We start from the raw sequence: 21,246 nt of genomic DNA on the forward strand, positions 1-21,246 counted from the left end.
TAGTGTTCCAATCTCAATTACAATGCTGTCCAGTTATACCAGTATCAGTGGTAAACCAAGCACATCAAACCTGACATAGAAAAGGCTAAGAGAAACAGGGAGGCAATGTAACTTGATAGCCTACTCTATTGCAAAAAGGACTTGAACTTTAAGAGTGCGGATTCTGGTGCTGTTTCCGGCCTCTAGCATGGCTGCACTGAGCTAGGACGTAGCCTTGGTTGTAGGAGTAACTCGTGCTGACCTCACAGGGCGACTCTGAGGAGGCTGCTCTCACCACCTAGCACAGCAGTGCTACACGGCACCCTCTCCCTACAGTAGTCACCAAGTGGGAGACCCGGACGGGACGAGGCTCCTGGCTCCAGCCTGGCTCAGCCCTGGCCATTACAGCCATCTGGAGAGTGAACCAGCAGATGGAAGGTCTCCCTAACTCTTTCAAAATAATAAACAAATCTTATATGCTTCTCTGTTAAATGAAGAATCATGAGAGGAATTAAATAATTAAATCAGTTTATTAACAAATATACAAAAGTTTATTTTCATCCTACAAATTTCACTTCTGTGTAGCTGGTATTATACAATATTTACAAGTGTATGTACAAAGCTCCCACCTGTATGTAACCTCTGGTCCATTCGAGTTCTCCTATGAAGCAAGAGAAACCTAGAATGTTAATATTTGATAATTATTAAATACTTCTGTTTTTTGTGTACAACAATTACTATAAATGACTCAAAGGGATGGGATAACACTAAAAACAAATTTGCAATAAAGTGCAGTTTTGGGCGATCTTAGCCGTCAGCCTTCTTCTAGACAGGTATCCACAGTCCATACGGGCTTTTCTTCTTATCTATCTTTGGTGATCCTGAAGACACTTCTTCAGCAGCAGCTTTAGCCAACTTGTGTACCGGCTTTGCTACAGAATTCTGCAAGAGGAAAAATTAAGTCAGCTTCTCAAAGATACATTTCATATATTTATTTTCACCAAACATATCAGATATATCCATTGAGGAAACCAGAGGTCAACCAAATCCAAAGCATGGGCTCACACTTGTAATTCGATTCAACCGGATGGTAAAGCCAAGAAAGCACGGAGAAGAGAGACATGTACAGGTGTGACGGTTCTGAGGCTGTGCTTTCTAAGCCCTTATTTTAAGACATTTTCACTGATGAGTATTCAGAGATTTCCTTTCAAAATATTCCAACAACTTTAAAAAGGGGATTTAACAGCAAACACTGAAAGTGAGGTGGAGCCCCCTGTGACGGTCACCTGTGAAAGTGGTGCCAAGTTACAGGAAACCCTGTTTTCAGGAGCTTAGCAACTCCCAACTTCTCACAACAAAGATGAGACAAAAGCAAACCCTCTGCAGTGGTCCTGAGCGGTCAATTCTCGGATGCACTTACGTTAGAGCTAAAAGCTATGTTTCTTTGCTGAGAGGACTTTTCACCGAGTTTCTTAGTTCCACCTTCTGTCAGCTCTTCCGACACCTACAGAAACAAGAGGACAAGTAGTTTTAAAAAACATATTCCTAGTTTACAAGTACTGCATAAAAACCAGCCCCAGTGTATATAAATGTACAATAAGACACACAAACCAAGTCGGACCTAACACTGTAATAGTTAACAGCCTCAACAGAGAACTCTGTTTTTCACTGATTTAATAGTAGGTGTTAGGCACAGCTCCTCATTTTATTCAAACTCTAATAACTTTTAAGTCATACCAGGAAGTAAGTAATGAGTTTCAAGAAACTAAATCATCTGCCAGTTGAGCACTGAATCATCTGAACAAGCAATGAAGTTAAGACCCTGTCTCCTGGGGGGCTGGTGCTGTGGTGCAGCAGGTTAAGCCACTGCCCACACTGCCAGCATCCCATACGGGCACCAGTTTGAGTCCCTGCTGCTCCACTTCTGATCCAACTCCCTGCTAATGTGCCTGGGAAAGCAGCAGATGCAGGCCCAAGTCCCCGGGCCTCTGCCACCCCCACGGGGGACCTGAAGCTTTGAGACTTTGGCCTGGCCCAGCCCTGGTCATGAACCAGCACATGAAGATTTGTCTTAACTCTGACTTTCAAATAAATCTTAAAAATAAAAAAGATCTTGTCTACTAATACCAAACAAACTCACATCTGGATTCCACTGACAGGCTCACTTGGTCGTAGTATCTTTACCGTATTAACTGGCTTTTATCCAATTCTATCTTAGGGCTTTGAAAGCCACTAATTTTAAAGCTTTTGATTTTACACAATTAACTCGGAAGTACAGTGCATCTGCCAATGCACACCCTGCACATTTCTGGAGAATTATAATAGACTTATCTTCAAGTGAAGCAGGCCTCCTCTTCTGCAATCTCTCAAAACATCTGGAATATATTGCATACATTACGTAAGGGACATCTGTGGCAGAGATGCCCCGCCATTACAGAGTGTACCTCTGCTTAGTTTAAGACTGTCTTGAGTGCCATATGCAAATACAGCCCCAGATTCTAGCATGCACATGGATCTACCAATAGGAAACTCGAGTTTTCAGTGTCTGAGGGAAACTCAGGGAAACCTCTGGTGCTTTAGCCCATGTACCAATTACCAACAGATTTTCTTCCTCAATGTCTGGAGAGCACATTCATGATTTCTATAAGACAGAAATAAAGCAGGTAAACTATACTGTACGTTGGATACAGATGTGCAGGAAAACAACGCTGCAAATGAAAGCTACAGATAAACACCCTGCAGACTAGAGTTAGGACCGGAATTATATGAAGACTAGAGTTAAGACCGGAATTATAAAAACTTAATAAAAACCACCGAAGTCCCAGCTACCACACATTAACGCTGTCGTGAAATGACTAACACCGTGTCTACCGAAGGTAAAGTTCATTAACTTCCCATTCTCACGGGTGCGATCCTGTCTAGGTCACGTCTAATTTTAGGGAATTATGTATGGGCAGACTTCCCAAGAGAGACAGTCCAAAGTAAATCAAAACAGCTAGTGAAACCTCTCTGGCAGCAGCTTTCTCAAGAGTCTGCGTGTAAACCCAGAGTACTTACCTCAGGCTTCGCTCCATCATTTGAAACGGCTGCCCCATGGCTTGTTTCTTTGGTTACTAAAACCGCTCTGAGACTAGCTGGCAGCTCAAAGTTGGTTGTTCCTAAAGCTTTCGCTGCATTGGCTTTTGCTATTTCTAACAGCTCCATTCGATCTATTAAACAAACAAAAAAACACATTTTTTATTATTAATCCTGTAGTTTCCCCAAAATGTGCTTGTTTTACTTAAAACAGCTATATCCTGGTGTGTAAAAGCGTGTTTTATTTTCCACAGGCACAGTGAAACCTTAGTTTTCAGTTCTTCTGACAACCACCTTGTTATTTTGTTTTCTCTTCAAATATTTCTGAACCTAAGAGTTTTTAAACAACAGACCTTTGATATCAATTTCTTGATCAATACTACTACTAACAAAGCCCACATTCACACTTCCTTAAGTTTGTTACCTAATTTTTTCCTATTCCACAATCCCACCTACCACACCAAAAGTCATGTTACAAAATACTACACAATTCAACTTTGTTTACTACTGATACTTTAAAACACATGTTTTGGTATTACTCCAATTCAATAAATATTTAAGGGGCAGGTATTTGGGAACCAGTTTTAAAAAAATCCTTTGGTACTCTCCTCCCCAATCCAACAGTTCATTTAAGGGACAGACATTTGGGGAGCAGCTAAAAAATTTTCTTTAAAGATCATGTATTTGAAAGGCACAGTTAGAAAGAGGCAGAGGAAGAGGGGGAGGGAGGGAGAGGCCTTCCATCCACTGGTTCCCTCCCCAAATGGCTGCAACAGCCAGAGCTGAGCTGATCTGTAGCCAGGAGCTTCTTCCTGGTCTCCAATGCGGGTCCAAGGGCCAAAGGACTTGAGCCATCCTCTACTGCTTCCCCAGACCAAAGCAGAGAGCTGGATCGGAGGCAGCACAGCCAGGACTCAAACCAGCGCCCATATGGCATGCCGGTACAGCAAGCAGCGGCTTTACACGCTATGCCACAGCAGCTAAAATTTTAAACCAGTTGGGACAACCCCATCACGTGTCAGAGCACCCAAGTTCAAGTTTTTCCAGCTCCCTGCTAAGGAGGAAGCAGGAGGGGTCCCTGACACCCACGGAGGAGACTGGGTTCTGGGTTCTGGGCCCCGGTCTACGGCCCGGCCCGCCTGGCTGTTGTAAGCATCTGGGCAGTGAGGCAGCAGATGGAAAAGTTGTCTACCTGCGAAACTAAGAAAATTCCTGGTAGTTACTTTAGTAGCAACTTAGAATAGGTAAGCAAATCATTCACATTTAAAAGACTATGCCTGGGCCCCGCTGTGGCGCAGCGGGATAACGCCCTGGCCTGCAGAGCTGGCATCCCATGTGGGCACTGGTTCGAGTCCTGGCTGCTCCACTTCCGATCCAGCTCTCCGCTATGGCCTAGGAAAGCAGAAGATGCCCAAGTCCTTGGGCCCCTGCACCGACGTGGGAGACCAGAAGCAGCTCCCGGTTTGGATCGGTGCAGCTCCAGCCGTTGTGGTAATTGGGGAGCGAATCATCGGATGGAAGTTCTCTCTCTGCCTCTCCTCTCCTCTAACTTTCAAATAATACTTTTTTTTTAAAAAAAGACCAGGCCGAGAACAAGCAGCCTGGAGAAAGCGTCTCCTCCACCCGAACCATCAACCCCCACCGCGCCCAAGGGCACCGCACTCCAGCCCGCGTGCGCCCCCCAGACCCGCCCCTCCGCGACCGACGCCCACCTTTCTCGCTCAGCCGGAAGGGGGTCCTGCTGCGGGACCTGGTGCGGGACCGGGACCGGGATCGGGCCCGGCGCCGGCCGCGCGGCTCCGGGTACACCGTGCGCCCGAAGCCGTAGTGGCGGCGCCCGCGCGGCGACCTCCGCGAGCGCGAGCGGCTGCGGGAGCGGCCCCGCCGCGGAGACCCGGGGCGCCTGCGGGGCGATGCCCGGCGCCGGTCCCCGCGCCGGCGGCTGCGCGACCACGAGCGGCTGCGCGAGTAGGAGCGCGAGTAGCGCCGGTACTTCCGCTGGTGGCGCCTCCGGGAGCGGGAGCGGGAGCGGCTGCGGCCCGCCGACGACGACCGGCTCGAGCGGCGGGAGGCCGGGCGGGAGCTGCCGGAGGACGAGCGGCTGGAGCGGCCCGAGCTGGCCGGCGAGCCCTTGTCCTGCGGCGAGCCGGGCCACAGCGCGCTCACGTAGCCGGACATCTCGCCCCCGCGGTCTGAAGAGCGCAGCTCTTCCCTGAAACTCAAGCCTGGAGGGAACGAGACACAGGAAAACAACTCAGCGGCCGGAAGTGGGGGCGGGGCCGGGCGCCCGCCCCGGAAGCTGCCGAGCCCCGAGGCCTCGCTCGGCCCCAAGGCGCTACCGCGAAACGCTGCCCCCCACCCGACGGAACTGCGGGAAACTTACGGCCGGCGGTCGCCGCCTCCCTCAGGGCCGGAAGAAAGGCTAAGGCCAGCCTTTCTTTCGAAGGTCGGGACGAAGCTGCGCCTTTAGCGCCTACTCCCAAAAACGTGGCAAACTACCACAGCGAAGTCCTGACGCCAACTGAGCCGGACGTCCCCCAGGCGCGACGAAAGTACCAGAAACCCGAGGCCGGCGCATGCGCACAGACGTTAGCGCGGTGGGCGTGGCTCGCCTCTAGCCCAACCGCCGCCTTGCCCCTCCCGTTTCCCCGCCCACCGCCTCGCCTCCAAGATGCGCATGCGTCAGCGCGTCCCGGGCTCGGCGCCAGGATATCCGGGTGTGCGGCGGCGTGTTCCCGGGTTCTGATTCGGGGCTGCCGGGGGCTCCGTCAGGCTCGGTCTAGACTTGGGGGCGCCGTCTGGCGCGGCGTGACGCCCAGGGCAGATGCGGGCCCGAGTGCCTGGCGGGGGATGGCAGGAGGGGAGACCCTGCCGCCGGCTGCCCATGGCGGCACCCTCCCGGCAGCTGTAGACCTGGGCTGTGCCCTGGGCGCTCTCCTGGCCCCCGTGGCTGCAGGGGGCGGCGACCGCGGCCAGACCCCGCGACATCACAGGGTTCATGGAAGTGCAGGGTTCCTCTCTGAAAGTTGCACGTGTTAGCTGATAGAGGTAACTCAGACAGTGCAGGGACCCCATAATTGGCCTTTAAGGGGTTGGGTTGACGTTGGTGATTAGATAATGACGATTTGCTAGTTTTCAGGATTATAGAAATAGGGCACATTCCAAGTGTTACCGGAGAACGGCAGGGTTCTTCGCGCAAGAAAGAATTCAGGCGTGAGACAGTAGTGGAAGGTAAAATAGCAAGGTTTATTAGGGGAGGGACATCCGTAAGGACAGACGGGCACCTCTCCAGACAGAACCTGAGAGAGAGAGTGGCCAGTCAATCGGACTGGGGGAGAGCGAGGTACATGGTTGAGTGGAGAGAATACACCTGACCAGGCCAGGCGGGCGGCTCAGCAGAGAGGCAGAGGGCTGAGCGCGCAGTCCGGTTGAGGCGGGGGGATTTTAAGATGAGTCTTGCTTCCCCACCTCTGCTCCTCTTGGAACAAAGGACTTTTTGGATGTAAGTAGAAAAACTCCGATCTGAGTCCCTGAAGTTATCAGACAGGGGGAGCCTGACTGGCGTCGCCCCGCCTTAGAGGAGCCTCAGAGGAAGGGTGGCTGGGCGCGTCTGAAGTGCAGATACTGGGCTGCACCTAGCAGATTATCAGGCAGAAGGGGCGGGGACCCCCACCAGGCAGATTACTCGGTAGAAGGAGCAGGGCAGGATGGGAACACTGGGCTGCCCCTGAAACGTTATTGGGATAACTTTGAGATGCAGATGCTGGACCCAAATGTCTCCGTAGGCCTTTGTCACACATACTTAAGCTCATATCTGACTTCTACCTAACACAAGCATTGTAATGAAACTTGAAAAATGTGAATCAGCTGCTGACTGAACTCGCTTCTGTGAGGAGAGCAAGTGCAAGTGCGTTTTTTTTTTTTTAAAAAAAAAAGATTTATTTATTTATTTGAAAGGGTTACAGAGAGAGAGAGAGTCTTCTCTCCACTGGTTCACTCCCCAGATGGCTGCAAAGGCCGGAACTGCGCTGATCAAAGCCAGAGCCAGGAGCTTCTTCCAGGTTTCCCTAAGCAGGTTCAGGGGCCCAAGGACTTGGGCCTTCTTCCACTGCTTTCCCAGGCCATAGCAGAGAGCTGGGTCAGAAGAGAAGCAGCTGGGACTAGAACCGGCGCCCATATGGGATGCTAGAGCTGCAGATGGCAGCTTTACCGTAGCGCCGGCCCAGGAAATGTTTCTTTCTGAAATTCTTTTTTAAAGATTTATTTATTTATTTGAAAGAGTTGCACAGAGAAGAGGCAGAGCGAGAGAGAGGTCTTCCATCTGCCGGTTCACCCCCCAATTGGCCACAACGGCCAGAGCTGTGCCAATCCAAAGCCAGGAGCTTCTTCCAGGTTTCCCATGTAGCTGCAGAGGCCCAGTGACTTGGGCCAACTTCTACTGCTTTCCCAGGCCATAGCAGAGAGCTGGATCAGAAGTGGAGCAGCCGGGACTCGAACTAGCGCCCATATGGAATGCCCACACTTCAGGCAGCGGCTTTATCCACTACGCCACAGCGCCGGCCCCACTGAATGTTCTTTTAAGTAAGCGAGACGGGGAGCTGGCTGCCAGGAACCGTGGCTCAAAGTCCTCTGTGTGAGTGGACTGACCATATCATGAGCTTCAGGCTGAAGAGTGGTGGAAGAAGGATCACGTTAGAGGAAATATAATGAAAACATTTTAAAAGACAACTGCTGGTGGTAGAGTTGGAGCTGTCGGTGATGAGTAAAGGGGGACAGGAAGTATAGGAAGTCCGTGCTGGGAACCCAGTGGGAAGCAGCTTCGCCCCTGCACGGGATGCTGGGTTTGCCGCTCATGCGCGGTCTGCCACAGCTAAGGTTTGCAAGGGATGCCAGTGCCTTTATGTCTTCACTTGGTCTCTCTAGAGTGTCGACTTCCCTCACACAGAAGTCCAGCGTCAGCTGTGAGAGCACGGAGCTCTGAACTTGGAGGCCAATTTAAAAGGCAAAAACGACATCTTTGCAATCCCTCCCATCTGAGAATGTGACTCTTAGACATGTACGTCTCATGGCCCGCCAGAGGTGGCCACGCCCTGATCCCCCAGAACTTGTGGCTGTCACCTGGACAGGGATCTGGAGGTGAGATTTTCCTGAACTACCTGGGTAGGTCCAAGCTAATCCCAGGAGACATTCAAAGCATAAGAAGAACTCAACACCTCTGAGGCCTCTGCCTTTTAATTAAGACGTTGCTAGCATGATCAAAGCTGTGGTAGAGGGGCCAGCGCTATGGCACAGCAGGTTAAAGCCCTGGCCTAAACCGCCAGCATCCCATATGGGTGCTGATTCTAGTCCCGGCTGCTCCACTTCCAGTCCAGCTCTCTGCTATGGCCTGGGGAAGCAGTGGAAGATGGCCCAAGTCCTTGGGCCCCTGCACCCGCATGGGAGACCCGGAGGAAGCTTCTGGCTTCTGGCTTTGGATTGGCCCAGCTCCGGCCATTGCAGCCATCTGGGGAGTGAACCAGTGGATGGAAGACCTCTCTCTGTCTCTACCTCTCTCTGTGTAGCTCTTTCAAATAAATAAAATAAATCTTAATTTTTTTTTTAAATTAAAACTGTGGTAGAAAGCTTTCCGAGATCAGGAAAAGGGAGGCATCAGTCCTGGGATGACCCGTGGTTGTTATCTGCTTGCCTATGAATACTCCAACTGCAACCCCTCTCTGCCTCTGTGTAATCATTTCAGGTTCTGCCTCTAGTGCAGAGCAATGTTAACCCTTGCCCAACAGCAGATGGCTCAGTATTTGTGTAAAAAAAAGTGTAGCTTTCGTTAACTACATTCACTTGTGCAGTATTGCATCAATATTGTAGCTGCCATGTTACACTACAATATCCAATCAGATACATACAGGTCATCATATAAGGCCCACAAAGACGCTAAAACCACATATAAAGGAAAACCCTGCCTTGCTGGGGCTGAGGATTTTGGGTAAGAAACTCCACCTGGGCCTTACGCCGGCATAATAAAAGCTACCTCCTGCTACGAGGCCTCGGTGTCTTGTCTCGGTACATGAATCCTGCTACGCACCCTGTTGCCACTTCTGCAGTGTGGTGGCCTATGTGCAGATACGTAGAGAGAGATTCAGGAGCTCAGGGCGGCTCCCAGCAAAGACCTCCGTCCTGCAACCTCACAGAACTGAAACTCAACAACACCTGAATGAGCAAGCGTTGGAATTCTTCCCGGGAGCCTCCAGAAAGGAAAGAGGCCCTGCTTGACTTGAGCCCAGGGAGACTTCTCGCCTACAGAACTGTAAGACAGGGGCTGGCATTGTGGCTTCATAGGTAAAGCTGCCGCCTGCAGCCCATTGGGCGCCAGCTCATGTCCCAGCTGCTCCACTTCCTATTCAGCATGCCTGCTGATGTGCCTGGGAAAGCCCAGAGATGGAGCCCTGCCACCCTCCTGGGAGACCAGGATGAGGCTCCAAGCTCTTGGCTTCAGCTTGGCCACTCACAGCTGTTGCTGCCATTTAGGGAGTGAACCAGTAGATGAAAGATCTCTCCCTCTCCCCCTCTTCCTCTCCCTCTCTGGTAACTCTTTCAAATGAATATATCTTTTAAAAAAAGAACTGTAAGATAATAAGTTTGGTCTGTTTTAAGCCATTACGACTGTGGTTGTTTGTTATCACAGAAGGAAGACAATAATAAGTCAGCCAGAACTTTGTAGCTTCTTCTGCACAAAGCTTGCATAAATCTTGCTAGGTACAATTCTCAAGTATGTTCCTGGTATTTGTAGGTGACCAGGGTCCTCTCTGTTGTGATGTGTTCACTTTGTCCCAGGCGTTTGAACAGCTAACACCTAACTGAGGTCCCACACCCAGCGTGAAAAGCTTTTCCCTTCCATGGGTAACTTCAACTCTTTTACATTTATTGACCACCTCCATGTGGACCTTCTCTCTTGCGTTGGGTCTATTTATCATCCTGTGCTTTTTCCTCTTCTTTTCCCCCATTTTATTTTGCTGGCTTGATCAAGTATTCCTGTTTTCTCTGTCTCCCACTATTGAGTAAGAGCTTTTCAGGACTTCATCTTGCCATTAATGGTCATCTTTTCTATCTCTGCCAGACACACTTAAACCTGTTCCTTCCCTCCTATCCCTCCTATCCCTCCTTTCACAGATATTTATAGAATATTCATTGTATTAGGTGCTGTTGGGTAGGTTAAGAAAATCTGCCATCCTTTCCTCCACCAAAATTAAATATTTTTGTTAATTTTAATGATCAAGCTGATTTTTTTAAACAAGGAAAGGATTCTAAAGATGTATAAAGTGAATCTGATGTTAATCCATTGCTTACTTGTACCCAATTCTGTTTTCCATTTACTTTGCTTAAACCTTAACTGATATGATTGGAGTCAATAAATTTGTACTGTATTTTGCTTCAAAAAAAAAAAAATCTGTATAAAGTGAAAGGTAATATGCTAATCCGTTCTCTGGAGGTGTGGAGTCCTCTACAAGAAGCTTCCGGTAACCGGTGCTAATGCTTGTGAGTGCTCTTTCACATCCTTTCTCCAGGACCTTTCAAATACACACACTTATAGAATCCGGTGAGAATGGGCTCATTCTAAACAAATTGATTTGAAACATTTATCACCAATACCCTCCCTCTAAGATAAACCATGTAGATCTGTCGTGTTTCTGTTTACCAACTGTTCAATGTTTCACAGCACAGAAGGCCCGGAAATTACTCTTTGACCCATTCCATGCATCTGGTTTCCAGGTTTTCTGCTAAAAACTATGCTTTAAAACCATCGAAAGAGGTCGGAGTAGTTGCAGAAATCCACCAGGCCAAGGTCAACGGAGCCGTGTACCAGGCACGACCTAGAGCCGCTGGCTGCAGTGAAGAGCCAGCACTCCCCAAGAGTCACCGTCTGCAGGTCGGGCTGGCGTGGCTCCTTCCCTCGGAGACAGCACCAGGGGGGCTCATCCGAAAGCATGAGAGCCGCAAAAAGGAAAAGGGGACCCTTGAGGGACTCCGGTCCAGAGAACGCACTCGTTGATCTTCCATCAGAGATGAGCTGAGACGTCTGTGGTGTTAACGCTGCTTGGGAATCATTAGTCACACATGAGCGCAGCATTCAAGACAGTCAACGCACAGATCAGTAGATATTCCTGTCTTCTGGGGAGTCTCCAGGAATTCCTGCCACCTGCTCGCCGTCGCCCTCCTGGGGGCTCACTCGTTCACTGCCTGCAATTACCGAGCCTCGATGGAACTCCGCAGTTACTCCCACCACTCCTTTTGGTGATGGCTTCCTGGGTCGGTAGCTGTGGCACGGAGACACCAGGCTTGCAGTGGCATACAGGAGGCTCCCTTCATTTCACACTTGGCACAGCTGCTGCTTGCATGAAGATGTCGCAAGTAATGATGCTGTGCGTCACAGCACCAGGAAAGCTGATGCCTCTGACCCAGTGCAGCCCTCACGCAGAATCACGAATGCTCCAGCACTGTCATTTGGCTTCTGTGTCTGTGCAAGCCAGGGAAAGCAACCAGCATACAAACATAGATGTGTGCCTGCGAGTATGATGCCTGATGAGCCCCACACAGCTGCCATTACCATTGGGGTCAGTAGAATGTAAGGACTGACCGGTGCCTCTGTGACTGCGAATGAGACAGTGTGGCCATGCCTGATGGCCACTTGTATTGCTTGTTTAAGGACTGCTGACTCTGCACAGGAGTTCAACCATTCAGTGCACACCTTTGCTCGCTAGGGCACTGTCTTGGTTGGTTGTGTTGCTATAACAAAATACCCGAGGCTGCGTAGCTTACAAAGAGGGGGTTGAGGAATGATTTTTTAAAAAGATTTATTTATTTATTTGTGAGAATGAGTTACAGAGAGAGAGGGAGTGACAGAGAGGTCTTCCATGTGCTGGTTCACTTCCCAAATGGCCACAATGGCTGGAGCTGGGCTGATCCAAAGCCAGAAGCTTAGGAGCTTCTTCCAGGTCTCCCAGGGGCCAAGCACTTGGGTCATCTTCCAATGCTTTCCCAGGCCATTAGCAGGGAGCTGGGTTGGAAGTGAAGTAGCTGAAACTCAAACTGGTGCCCATATAGGATGCTGGCACTGCAGGCAGAGGCTTAACCTACTATGCTGCAGCACCGGCCCAGAGGAACCATTATTAACTGTGGATGGGTTACACTGAATAACTTTCATGAGGAATTTGACCTCAAGAACAGCAAATACAACAACAAGAATGTCAGCTGTCCCCCAGTAGAGAAAGGAGAAATAGTATGAAAAGGTAAATGACAGATGCCGTAAGACTTCCTTTTCCAAGGTTCCATGTAGTGCCATCTACTCTAGATCCTGCTCTCCACGTCCTCTCACAGCCTCTACTTGAGTTAACAACTCAAGAATGACAGGCACTGCCTCCAGGGCACTTGTCTGGCCCTTTGTAAAGAACTATTTCATCCTCATCCCAGCAACAGATGCCCCTTCATCAGGATGCAATGCAGGGAAGCCATTGTGTTTCATAACCAATGGAACAGATCTTCGAGCACCTTCCACCAGTGGAAGATGACACACCCCAGTCTGGCCAATGAAATCCATGTGCTTTGGAAAAACAGCTCTGCCATTACCCCCTTGCTCATCAACCATTTCATCAACGCCCCTAAATAGGTTTTTTTCCCCTAGGATGTTTTCTTTAGGACATTATAGTGAGTGCTCATATGTTGGAGGTGCTTGTATTATTGGACCTAAATCTGATTTCTCTGGAATGCATGCTGTATCTTCAGTGAGTCCCTCTGCTTGGACAGATCACCTTCAGTTGCTTCCCCAAGGCGCTAGGCTGGCCTCTCATTCTGACCACTTGGGCAGCCTGCCTTGGGACTTTGTACTTTTATAACACCGGCAGCTTTGCTAGGAGCCAGAGTCACATGCTGCTGTAAGTGCTTTTATTACTAGAGGATAAAGTCCCCATCGTGGGACCTCTAAGGTATGTGATTTTATTTTTAAAATTTATTTTATGTATTTATTTATTTGAAAGGCAGAGATACAGAGAGAAGGAGAGAGAGAGAGAGAGATCTTCCATCTACTGGTTCACTCTCCAAATAGCCACAACAACTGGGACTGGGCCAGGCAAAAGCCAGGAGCCTAGAATTCCATCCAGATCTCCCACATGGGTGGCAGGGCCCTAGTACTTGTGACATCGTCCAGCGCATCCCCAGGTGCATTAGCAGGAAGCTGGATGGGAAGTGGAACAACATGGACTTGAATCTGCACCCATATGGGATGCTAGCATCACAGACGGCCACGCACTGGCCCCAGAGTCTGTGTGATTCCATATATTGTTTTCCAAAGAGGTTGTCACACAATGTACCTTTGTTTTCCCGTCATTTCCCCCATTGAAGAGTGCCCTAATTTCCTTGCCTCATACTTGCAGCATTTATCACAACCATAATTAAGTTTTAATTCCCTTTGTGTGTTTTTCTTGCTAGAGTATGAGTTATTTAAGGACAGGAACTTGTTCTTCCTGTGGCCCAGCATTCCAGACAGAGCATAAACAGACACCTAAAACATCTACACTACAGAAATGCCTACTCACCATAGACTGATAAAATACGCCCATAAAGTACACAACCCAGTGGTATTTTTTTTTTTGACAGGCAGAGTGGACAGTGAGAGAGAGAGAGACAGAGAGAAAGGTCTTCCTTTTTCCATTGGTTCACCCCCCAGTGGCCACTGCGGCCAGCACGCTGCGGCCGGCACACCGCGCTAATCCGAAGCCAGGAGCCAGGTGCTTCCTCCTGGTCCAACATGCAGGTTCAGGGCCCCAGGACTTGGGCCATCCTCCATTGCCTTCCCGGGCCACAGCAGAGAGCTGGACTGGAAGAGGAGCAACCGGGACAGAATCCAGCACCCTGACCGGGACTAGAACCCGGAGTGCCGGCACCGCAGGCGGAGGATTAGCCTAGTGAGCCGCGGTGCCGGCCAACCCAGTGATTTTTTTAAAAATAAAGATTAATTTTATTTACTTGAAAAGCAGAGTGACAGAGAGGAAGACAGAAAGAGATCTTCCATCCACTGGTTAACTCCCCAAATGACTGCATGGCCTGGCAGGCAAAAGCCAGGAGCCCGAAACTCCATTTGGGTCTCCCACATGGGTGGCAGGGGCTCAAGCACTTGGGTCATCATCCACTGCCTTCGAGGTGAATGAGCAGAGAGCTGATTCGGAAGCAGAGCAGCCAGGGCTCAAACCAGTGTTGATATGGGATGCAGGCATTGCAAGCAGCAGCTGGCTAGGACACACCACCGGCCTCCAGTTTCTCTACACTTTTCACAGTCATTTTAGAGTATATGAATTTACAGGAGTTTTGCTGCAAAGAGAAGTAAATAATTAATTGGACTGTTGGTTGAAATGGTAGTCATTTTTTTAAAAACTGCATATATATTTTTCAAATATATTTAATTTGAAAGAGAGAGTGACAGAGGGAGGGAGAGACAGAGAGAGAGATCCTCCACCCACTGGTTCACTCCCAAAATGCCCACAATAGCCAGTTCTGGGCCAGGCTGAAGCCAGGAACCAGGAACCAGGAACTCCACCTGGATTGCCCATGTGGTTGGCAGAGGCCCAAGAGGTTGAGTCATCTTCTGCTGCCTTCCCATGCACATTAGCAGGGAGCCGGACCAGAAGCGGAGCAGCTGGGATGCAAAGCAGCACTCTGATATGGAGTCCCGCATGCCAAGCAAGCCTTAGCTTAACCTGCTGCACCACAACAGTCCCAAACTTTTCTTTTTAAAGATGGGATATATTGTAGCATTTTATCTACTGATGGAAATAATCTGGGAGAAAGGTTAAGACTGATGTAGTGAGAGAAGGGACAGCTGTGGGCCGTGTTCTTGAGTAGAAGAGAGAAAGGTGGGCGGAGAGGCCAAGTGGGGGACTGTCGTGGGAGCGCAGGTGACCACTATGTGTACCAGGGAGGAAGGCAGAGTGTGTGGCTACAGGCAGGAGGATGAACACTTGTGAAGACCTCTAGTAATCTGTCTTCCCCGTGAGATAAGCAGCTGAGATCCTGAGGGTCTGTGGAGGCAGAAGGTGCAACCCAAGTCAGCGGGGGCAGAACTGACTGGACTGCAGCAGGACCGCGAGTCATCACTCAGAATCCACTGAAAGGGGCCAGCACTGTGGTATAGCGGGTAAAGCCACTGCCTGCAGTGCCGGCATCCCGTATGGGTGCTGGTTCAAGTCCCTGCTGTGCCACTTCCAGTTCAGCTCTCTGCTATGGCCTGGAAAAGCAGTAGAGGATGGCCCAAATGCTTGGACCCTGCACCCATATGGGAGACCCGGAAGAAGCTCTTAGCTCCTGGCTTTGGGTCTGCCCAGCTCCAGCAGTTGTGGCCGTTTGGGGGGTGACCAGTGGATAGAAGACTCTCTCTCTCTCTCTAACTCTGCCTTTCAAATATATAAATAAATCTTTAAAAAAAAAAAAAGAATCCACTGAAAATTGGTGACCACAAATTTAAAAGGAGACTAGTCACTTTTTTTTATGTGACCTTACTATATTGGAGTGGATAAAGTGAGATAACACTGAATTTATGTTGCATGCAAGGAAGATATTTTTTTCCGTTTGCTATTTTTTTAAAGATTTATTTATTTATTTGAAAGGCAGTTAGAGGCAGAGGCAGAGAGAAAGAGAGAGAGAGAGAGAGAGAGAGAGAGAGAGAGAAAGTCTTTCATCCACTGGTTCACTCCCCAAATGGCTGCAATAGCCAGAGCTGGACCGATCTGAAGCCAGGAGCCAGGAGTTTATTCTGGGTCTTCCACACTGGTGCAGAGGCCCAAGCACTTGGGCCATCTTCTACTGCTTTTCCAGGCCACAGCAGAGAGCTGGATCAGACGTGGAACAACCAGGAGTCAGACCCGTGCCCATATGGGATGCCAGTGCTGCAGGCGGCGGCTTTACCCACTATGCCACAGCACCAGCCCCTCCACTGGCTATTTATGTTAACTGAAAATGCCATGTTTGGGGCCAGCACTGTGGCGCAGCGGGTTAAAGCCGCAGCCTGCAGGGCCTGCATCCCATATGGGCACCAGTTCGTGTCCCGGCTGCACCACTTCCGATCCAGCTCTCTGCTGTGGCTTGGGAAAGCAGTACAAAGTGGCCCAATTCCTTGGGCCCCTGCACCCGTGTGGGAGACCCGGAAGCAGCTCCTGGCTCCTGGCTTCGGATTGGCGCAGCTCTAGTCATTGCAGTCATTTGGGGGAGATAACAAGTGGAATGGAAGACCTCTCTCTCTGGCTCTACTTCTCTGTAATTCCTCTTTCAAAAATAATAAAATAATTCTTTTTCAAAAAAAATGCCATGTTTTGTGGAGCATGTTACTCTTCCTGGGATGCTCTATGGAGCTTTTTTTCCTTGGCACTGCTCTTGCTGGTGGTGGCCTCCTCAGGACCGCTCGGCAGAGAATTTCCTCTTTTTCTTGGGGACCTTCCTGGTGCCCGCCTCTTCCACACCATTCGCCATTTCCGAAGGTTTCTTCCTCTTGGGAGGGCTTACGAATGGCAGCTTCTTTTAAGGCGTGGTATTCATTCTGTAGGGATTTCTTTCTAAAAGTCTGAATATGATTGATTATCCCTTCGTTTATTCATTCAACAAGCATTTCATAAGTATCTCTGCTTTCATTAGTTACAGGAAAAGCAAAACTAAATTAAATGTGACTCCCACATTTAATTTACTTTGTGTTGAGAAGTGCCAGGGAGCTGATGTCATGGTGCAGTGGGTTAAGCTGCCACCATTCCATATTGGATTGCTGTTTCAAGTCCTGGCTGCTCCACTTCTACTCTAGCTTCCAGCTAAGGTGCCCGAGGCAGCAGAAGAAGACAGCTCGAGTATCTGGGCCCCTGCCACCCACGTGGGAGACCTTGGCTTCAGCCTGGCTGTTGCAGCCATCTGGGGAGTGAACCAGCAGATGGAAGCTCTCTCTCCCTCTCTCTCTGTCTTTCCCCATCTCTGTCACTCTGCTTTTCAAATACATAAACCTCTTTTTTTATTTAAAAAGAAGAGGCAAATACACTTTTATATTAACAAATTCCTTTAGACAATGTGTCCCTGTGTATCCTCACATGAAAGTAGCACTGTACTTAATAAGTTCACATATTATAGGTGAGACCTTCCCGGTAGGGCCTCTGCTTTTTTTTCTTTTTTTTAATTTTTTTTTCTCTTTTTTTGACAGGCAGAGTGGATAGTGAGAGAGAGAGAGAGACAGAGAGAAAGGTCTTCCTTTTTGCCGTTGGTTCACCCTCCAATGGCCGCTGTGGCTGGCGCATCTCGCTGATCAGGAGCCAGGTGCTTCTCCTGGTCTCCCATGTGGGTGCAGGGCCCAAGCACTTGGGCCATCCTCTACTGCCTTCCCGGGCCATAGCAGAGAGCTGGCCTGGAAGAGGGGCAACTGGGACAGAATCCGGCGCCCCAACCGGGACTAGAACCTGGTGTGCCGGCGCCGCTAGGCGGAGGATTAGCCAGCCTGTTAAGCCACGGCACCGGCCGGGCCTCTGCTTTTGCAACAGGCAACACTGTGCTTTGTCATGACTACATTGGTGTGTTTTGCAGAATCTTACTTTTCTTTAAAAAGTATTTATTTATTTGAAAGATGAAGTTACAGAGAGAGGTAGAGACAGAGAGAGAGTGAGTCTTCCATCTGCTGGTTCACTCCCCAAATGGCCACAACGGCAGGAGCTGGGCAGATCCAAAGCCAGAAGCCAGGAGCTTCTTCCAGGTCTCCCACGTGGGTGCAGGAGCCCAAGCATTAGGGCCATCCTCTACTGCTTTCCCAGGTGCATTAGCAGGGAGCTGGATGGGAAGTGAAGCAGCAGGGACTTGAACCAGAGCCCATGTGGGATGCTGGCACAGCATGACTCTCACTGTTCTGAAGACCACTTGGTGCTGCAAAGAATTAACAGCTCTGTGATCCTCATGGTGCTGCTGCTTCAGACCCGTGCCACGGCCAAAGGGAGCACCGTGCACTGTCCCGACTGCAGGGCTCCCAACAGGTCAGCGCGTGGCGATGTTTGCACACGAGCAGGCTGACGCAACAGCGCTGCGCTGACCGCACCTGCATCCCAGGACTGTGGTTTTCTGTTCTACTGCTCTGTCTCACTCTTGCCAAACGGGATGTGGAAAATGGATGGTTTTCTTCTGCAATTTCAGTGGACCAATGGTCAAAATCGACTAAGAAGAGCATAAACAATTTATCACTCAAGGTGGTGCACACTCTGTGTGTGGGGGTGGGGGAGGGGTTACTGTGGAGAATCTTGTCTTGGCAAAAACATTATCTTCTTCAAAAATTCTGACAGACTAATGTTCTTTTTGTTTCCATGATACTTGAAAAAATAAAAATGAGCACACTGTTAAATTAACACTATTCTACTAATACAAAATTAGTTGTGTAGAGGCCACTGCCTCTAGCCAGGGTCGGTTCTTGGTGAGGCCTCCCTTCCTGTGTCCTCTCACACCCCTGATGCCTCTTCCTCTTCCTTTGTCTTCAGGCAGGCATTGGGCAGAACTGTTAAGACACCCTTGGGATGCTTGCACTCCATATTAGGGTGCCTGGTTTGAATTTTGGCTCCCCCAATTCTGATGGGGCTTCCTGCCAATGCACGTCCCGAGGCAGCAGGTGATGTCTCGAGGACGTGGGTCCCTGCCGCTCCCACGGAGACCCAGACTCAGTGAGTTCTGGGCTCCCGGCTGCAGCCTGGCCAGCCTTGGAGGCTGCTGGCATTTGGGCCAGCAGATGAAGAAGATCTCTTTCTCTGTGTCTGGCTTTCAAATAAAGTGAAAATAAAGTTTTTTAAAAAGAGAAATTCTATCTTTGAATTATTTATTATTTATTCAAAAAGCAGAGATGCAGAGGCAATAGAGATCTTTCAGTCACTGGTTCACTTCCCGAGAGCTCGCACAGCCAGGGCCGTGCCAGGCCAGGCTGAATCCAGGAGCTAGGATGGTCACAGTCATTAGCAGATAATAATTTTGTGGTTATTGTCCTTACGTGTAAGCTTTCTGTGTCTCACTGCCTTTCTCTCAGAGTTGTTGCCATCACACTTCGCTTTGAGAGAGTGTGGTTTTCCTATTTCCCACACTACGAACTGTGCCCCAATCAAGACATGTGTCCATTGAGCACTCAACGTATTCCACAAATCGGCCCATGAAGATACATCCATGAAGGAGCCATAGCCCTGTCCTAGTGCCTCATAGTCTGACTAGACTGTTGGAGACTCAGAAAATTTGCTACATACAAAGACATCTAGAGGGAGCAGTGTTGTGGAACATGACGACGGCTGAATGCGGTATTCTGTACAGGATCCTCAACAGGAAAAGGACATCAGTAAAAACAGGAAATCTGAATGGACTGGACCACAGCTACTGTCACCAACATTAGTTCATTAATTATAATGAATGTACCACAGGAAATGAAAGATGCTAGCAATAGGGGAAAATCAGGGTTGGTGTGGGGGTGGGGAAGGGGGAGTGGGTACAATGAAGGAACCCACTTTCCAACTCCTCATCCATGGCTCCACAGGTCTCCAGTTTAGGCACATAGAAAGATTAGGATCAGAGAAATACTGGTGAGAGAAAAGGCCCATAAGACAACTTTAAATCTCTCATTCATCCTTTGATGCAACCACTCTTTTAAACAGTATCCTCAGTGACCTCCCAAAGACCATAAGTTCCTTTCTCAGTTTTCATTCTTTTCTTTTTTTTTAAAGATTTATTTATTTTGTTTGAAAGTCAGAGTTAGAGAAATTTTCCATCTGCTGGTTCACTCCCCAAATAGCTGCAATGGCCAGGAGCCAGGAGCCAGGAGCTTCATCCGGGTCTCCCATGTGAGTGCAGGGACCCAAGCACCTGGGACATCTTCCACTGCCTTTCCCAGGTGCATCAGCAGGGAGCTGGATCGGAAGTGGAGCAGCTGGGGGCTTTACCTGCTATGCCACAACACCAGCCCCTCATCTTCCCCCGCCCCACGCCCTCCCTTCCTTGGCTACTGTGGCACTGAACTCACCTGGTTCTATGATCACACTTGTTTCTGTTATGTATATATATATATATGTATATATATATACACACACACATATATATACACATATATATGTATATATATATAATTATTTTTTATTTGACAGGTAGAGTTATAGACAGTGAGAGAGAGAGACAGAGAGAAAGGTCTTCCTTCTGTTGGTTTACCCCCCAAATGGCCGCTACGGCCATCGCTGCGCCTATCCAAAGCCAGGAGCCAGGTGCTTCCTCCTGGTCTCCCATGCGAGTGCAGGGGCCCAAGCACTTGGGCCATCCTCCACTGCCTCCCCGGGCCACAGCAGAGAGCTGGACTGGAAGAGGAGCAACTGGGACTAGAACCCGGCGCCCATATGGGATGCCAGCGCCAGCAGGTGGAGGATTAACCAAGTGAGCCACGGCGCCGGCCCCTCCACTTGTTTCTTTGCTCTTCTGTTTACTTCCTAAAATGTAGGCAATGCTTAAGGTCTTGAGTCCTTTCTGATTGTCTCATCTACTTCAAAGATTTCTGTACAGAATGTCACGAAAGAGACAGAGGATGAAGCCACAGCCAGACCAGGTTTATTCAGAGTAAAATAAAGAGTAAAGGCCGGCGCCGCTGCTCACTAGGCTAATCCTCCGCCTGTAGCGCTGGCACACCAGGTTCTAGTCCTGGTCAGGGCACAAGATTCTGTCCCAGTCGCTCCTCTTCCAGTCCAGCTCTCTGCTGTGGCCTGGGAAGGCAGTGGAGGATGGCCCATGTGCTTGGGCCCTGCACCCGCTGGGAGACCAGGAGGAGGCGCCTGGCTCCTGGCTTCTGATCAGTGCCGCGCACCGGCCACAGCAGCCATTGGAGGGTGAACCAACGGAAAAGGAAGACCTTTCTCTCTGTCTCTGTCTCTCACTATCCACTCTGCCTGTCAAAAAAATTAAAAAAAAAAAAAAGTAAAGCCTGGGAGGGGCGTACTCCCAGGGGAATACACAACAGGGTGAGAGCCCCCTCCCTTACAGACTAGCCGTTTCTATAGTACAAAGTGGTGGGAAGGGGCTTGGGGGTCTGAGCTAAACCCTGGCTGCCGAGACAGAGGGAGAGCCTGGGCTCCTTCTAAAGGTCCTGCAAGATCACAGTGTGAGTGGGGAGGGGTCTGGGCCGAGGCTGAG

General features: G+C 49.6%; 1 protein-coding gene across 1 annotated transcript; it reads right to left on the reverse strand.

The window, feature by feature from the left end:
- Nucleotides 1–490: 490 nt before the first annotated feature.
- RSRP1 (arginine and serine rich protein 1) lies at nt 491–5,625 on the reverse strand. The gene is made up of 5 exons (XM_062190654.1): nt 5,438–5,625; nt 4,767–5,279; nt 3,037–3,188; nt 1,400–1,483; nt 491–921 (listed from the first exon to the last, which is right to left on the reverse strand). The coding sequence occupies exons 2-5, from the start codon at nt 5,230–5,232 to the stop codon at nt 805–807; spliced, it is 819 nt and encodes a 272-aa protein (XP_062046638.1). The 5' UTR covers nt 5,233–5,279; nt 5,438–5,625; the 3' UTR covers nt 491–804.
- Nucleotides 5,626–21,246: the final 15,621 nt, after the last annotated feature.

Source organism: Lepus europaeus, chromosome 5 (genome assembly GCF_033115175.1).
Source record: "Lepus europaeus isolate LE1 chromosome 5, mLepTim1.pri, whole genome shotgun sequence".
In the NCBI taxonomy this organism is placed as follows: Eukaryota; Metazoa; Chordata; class Mammalia; order Lagomorpha; family Leporidae; genus Lepus; species Lepus europaeus.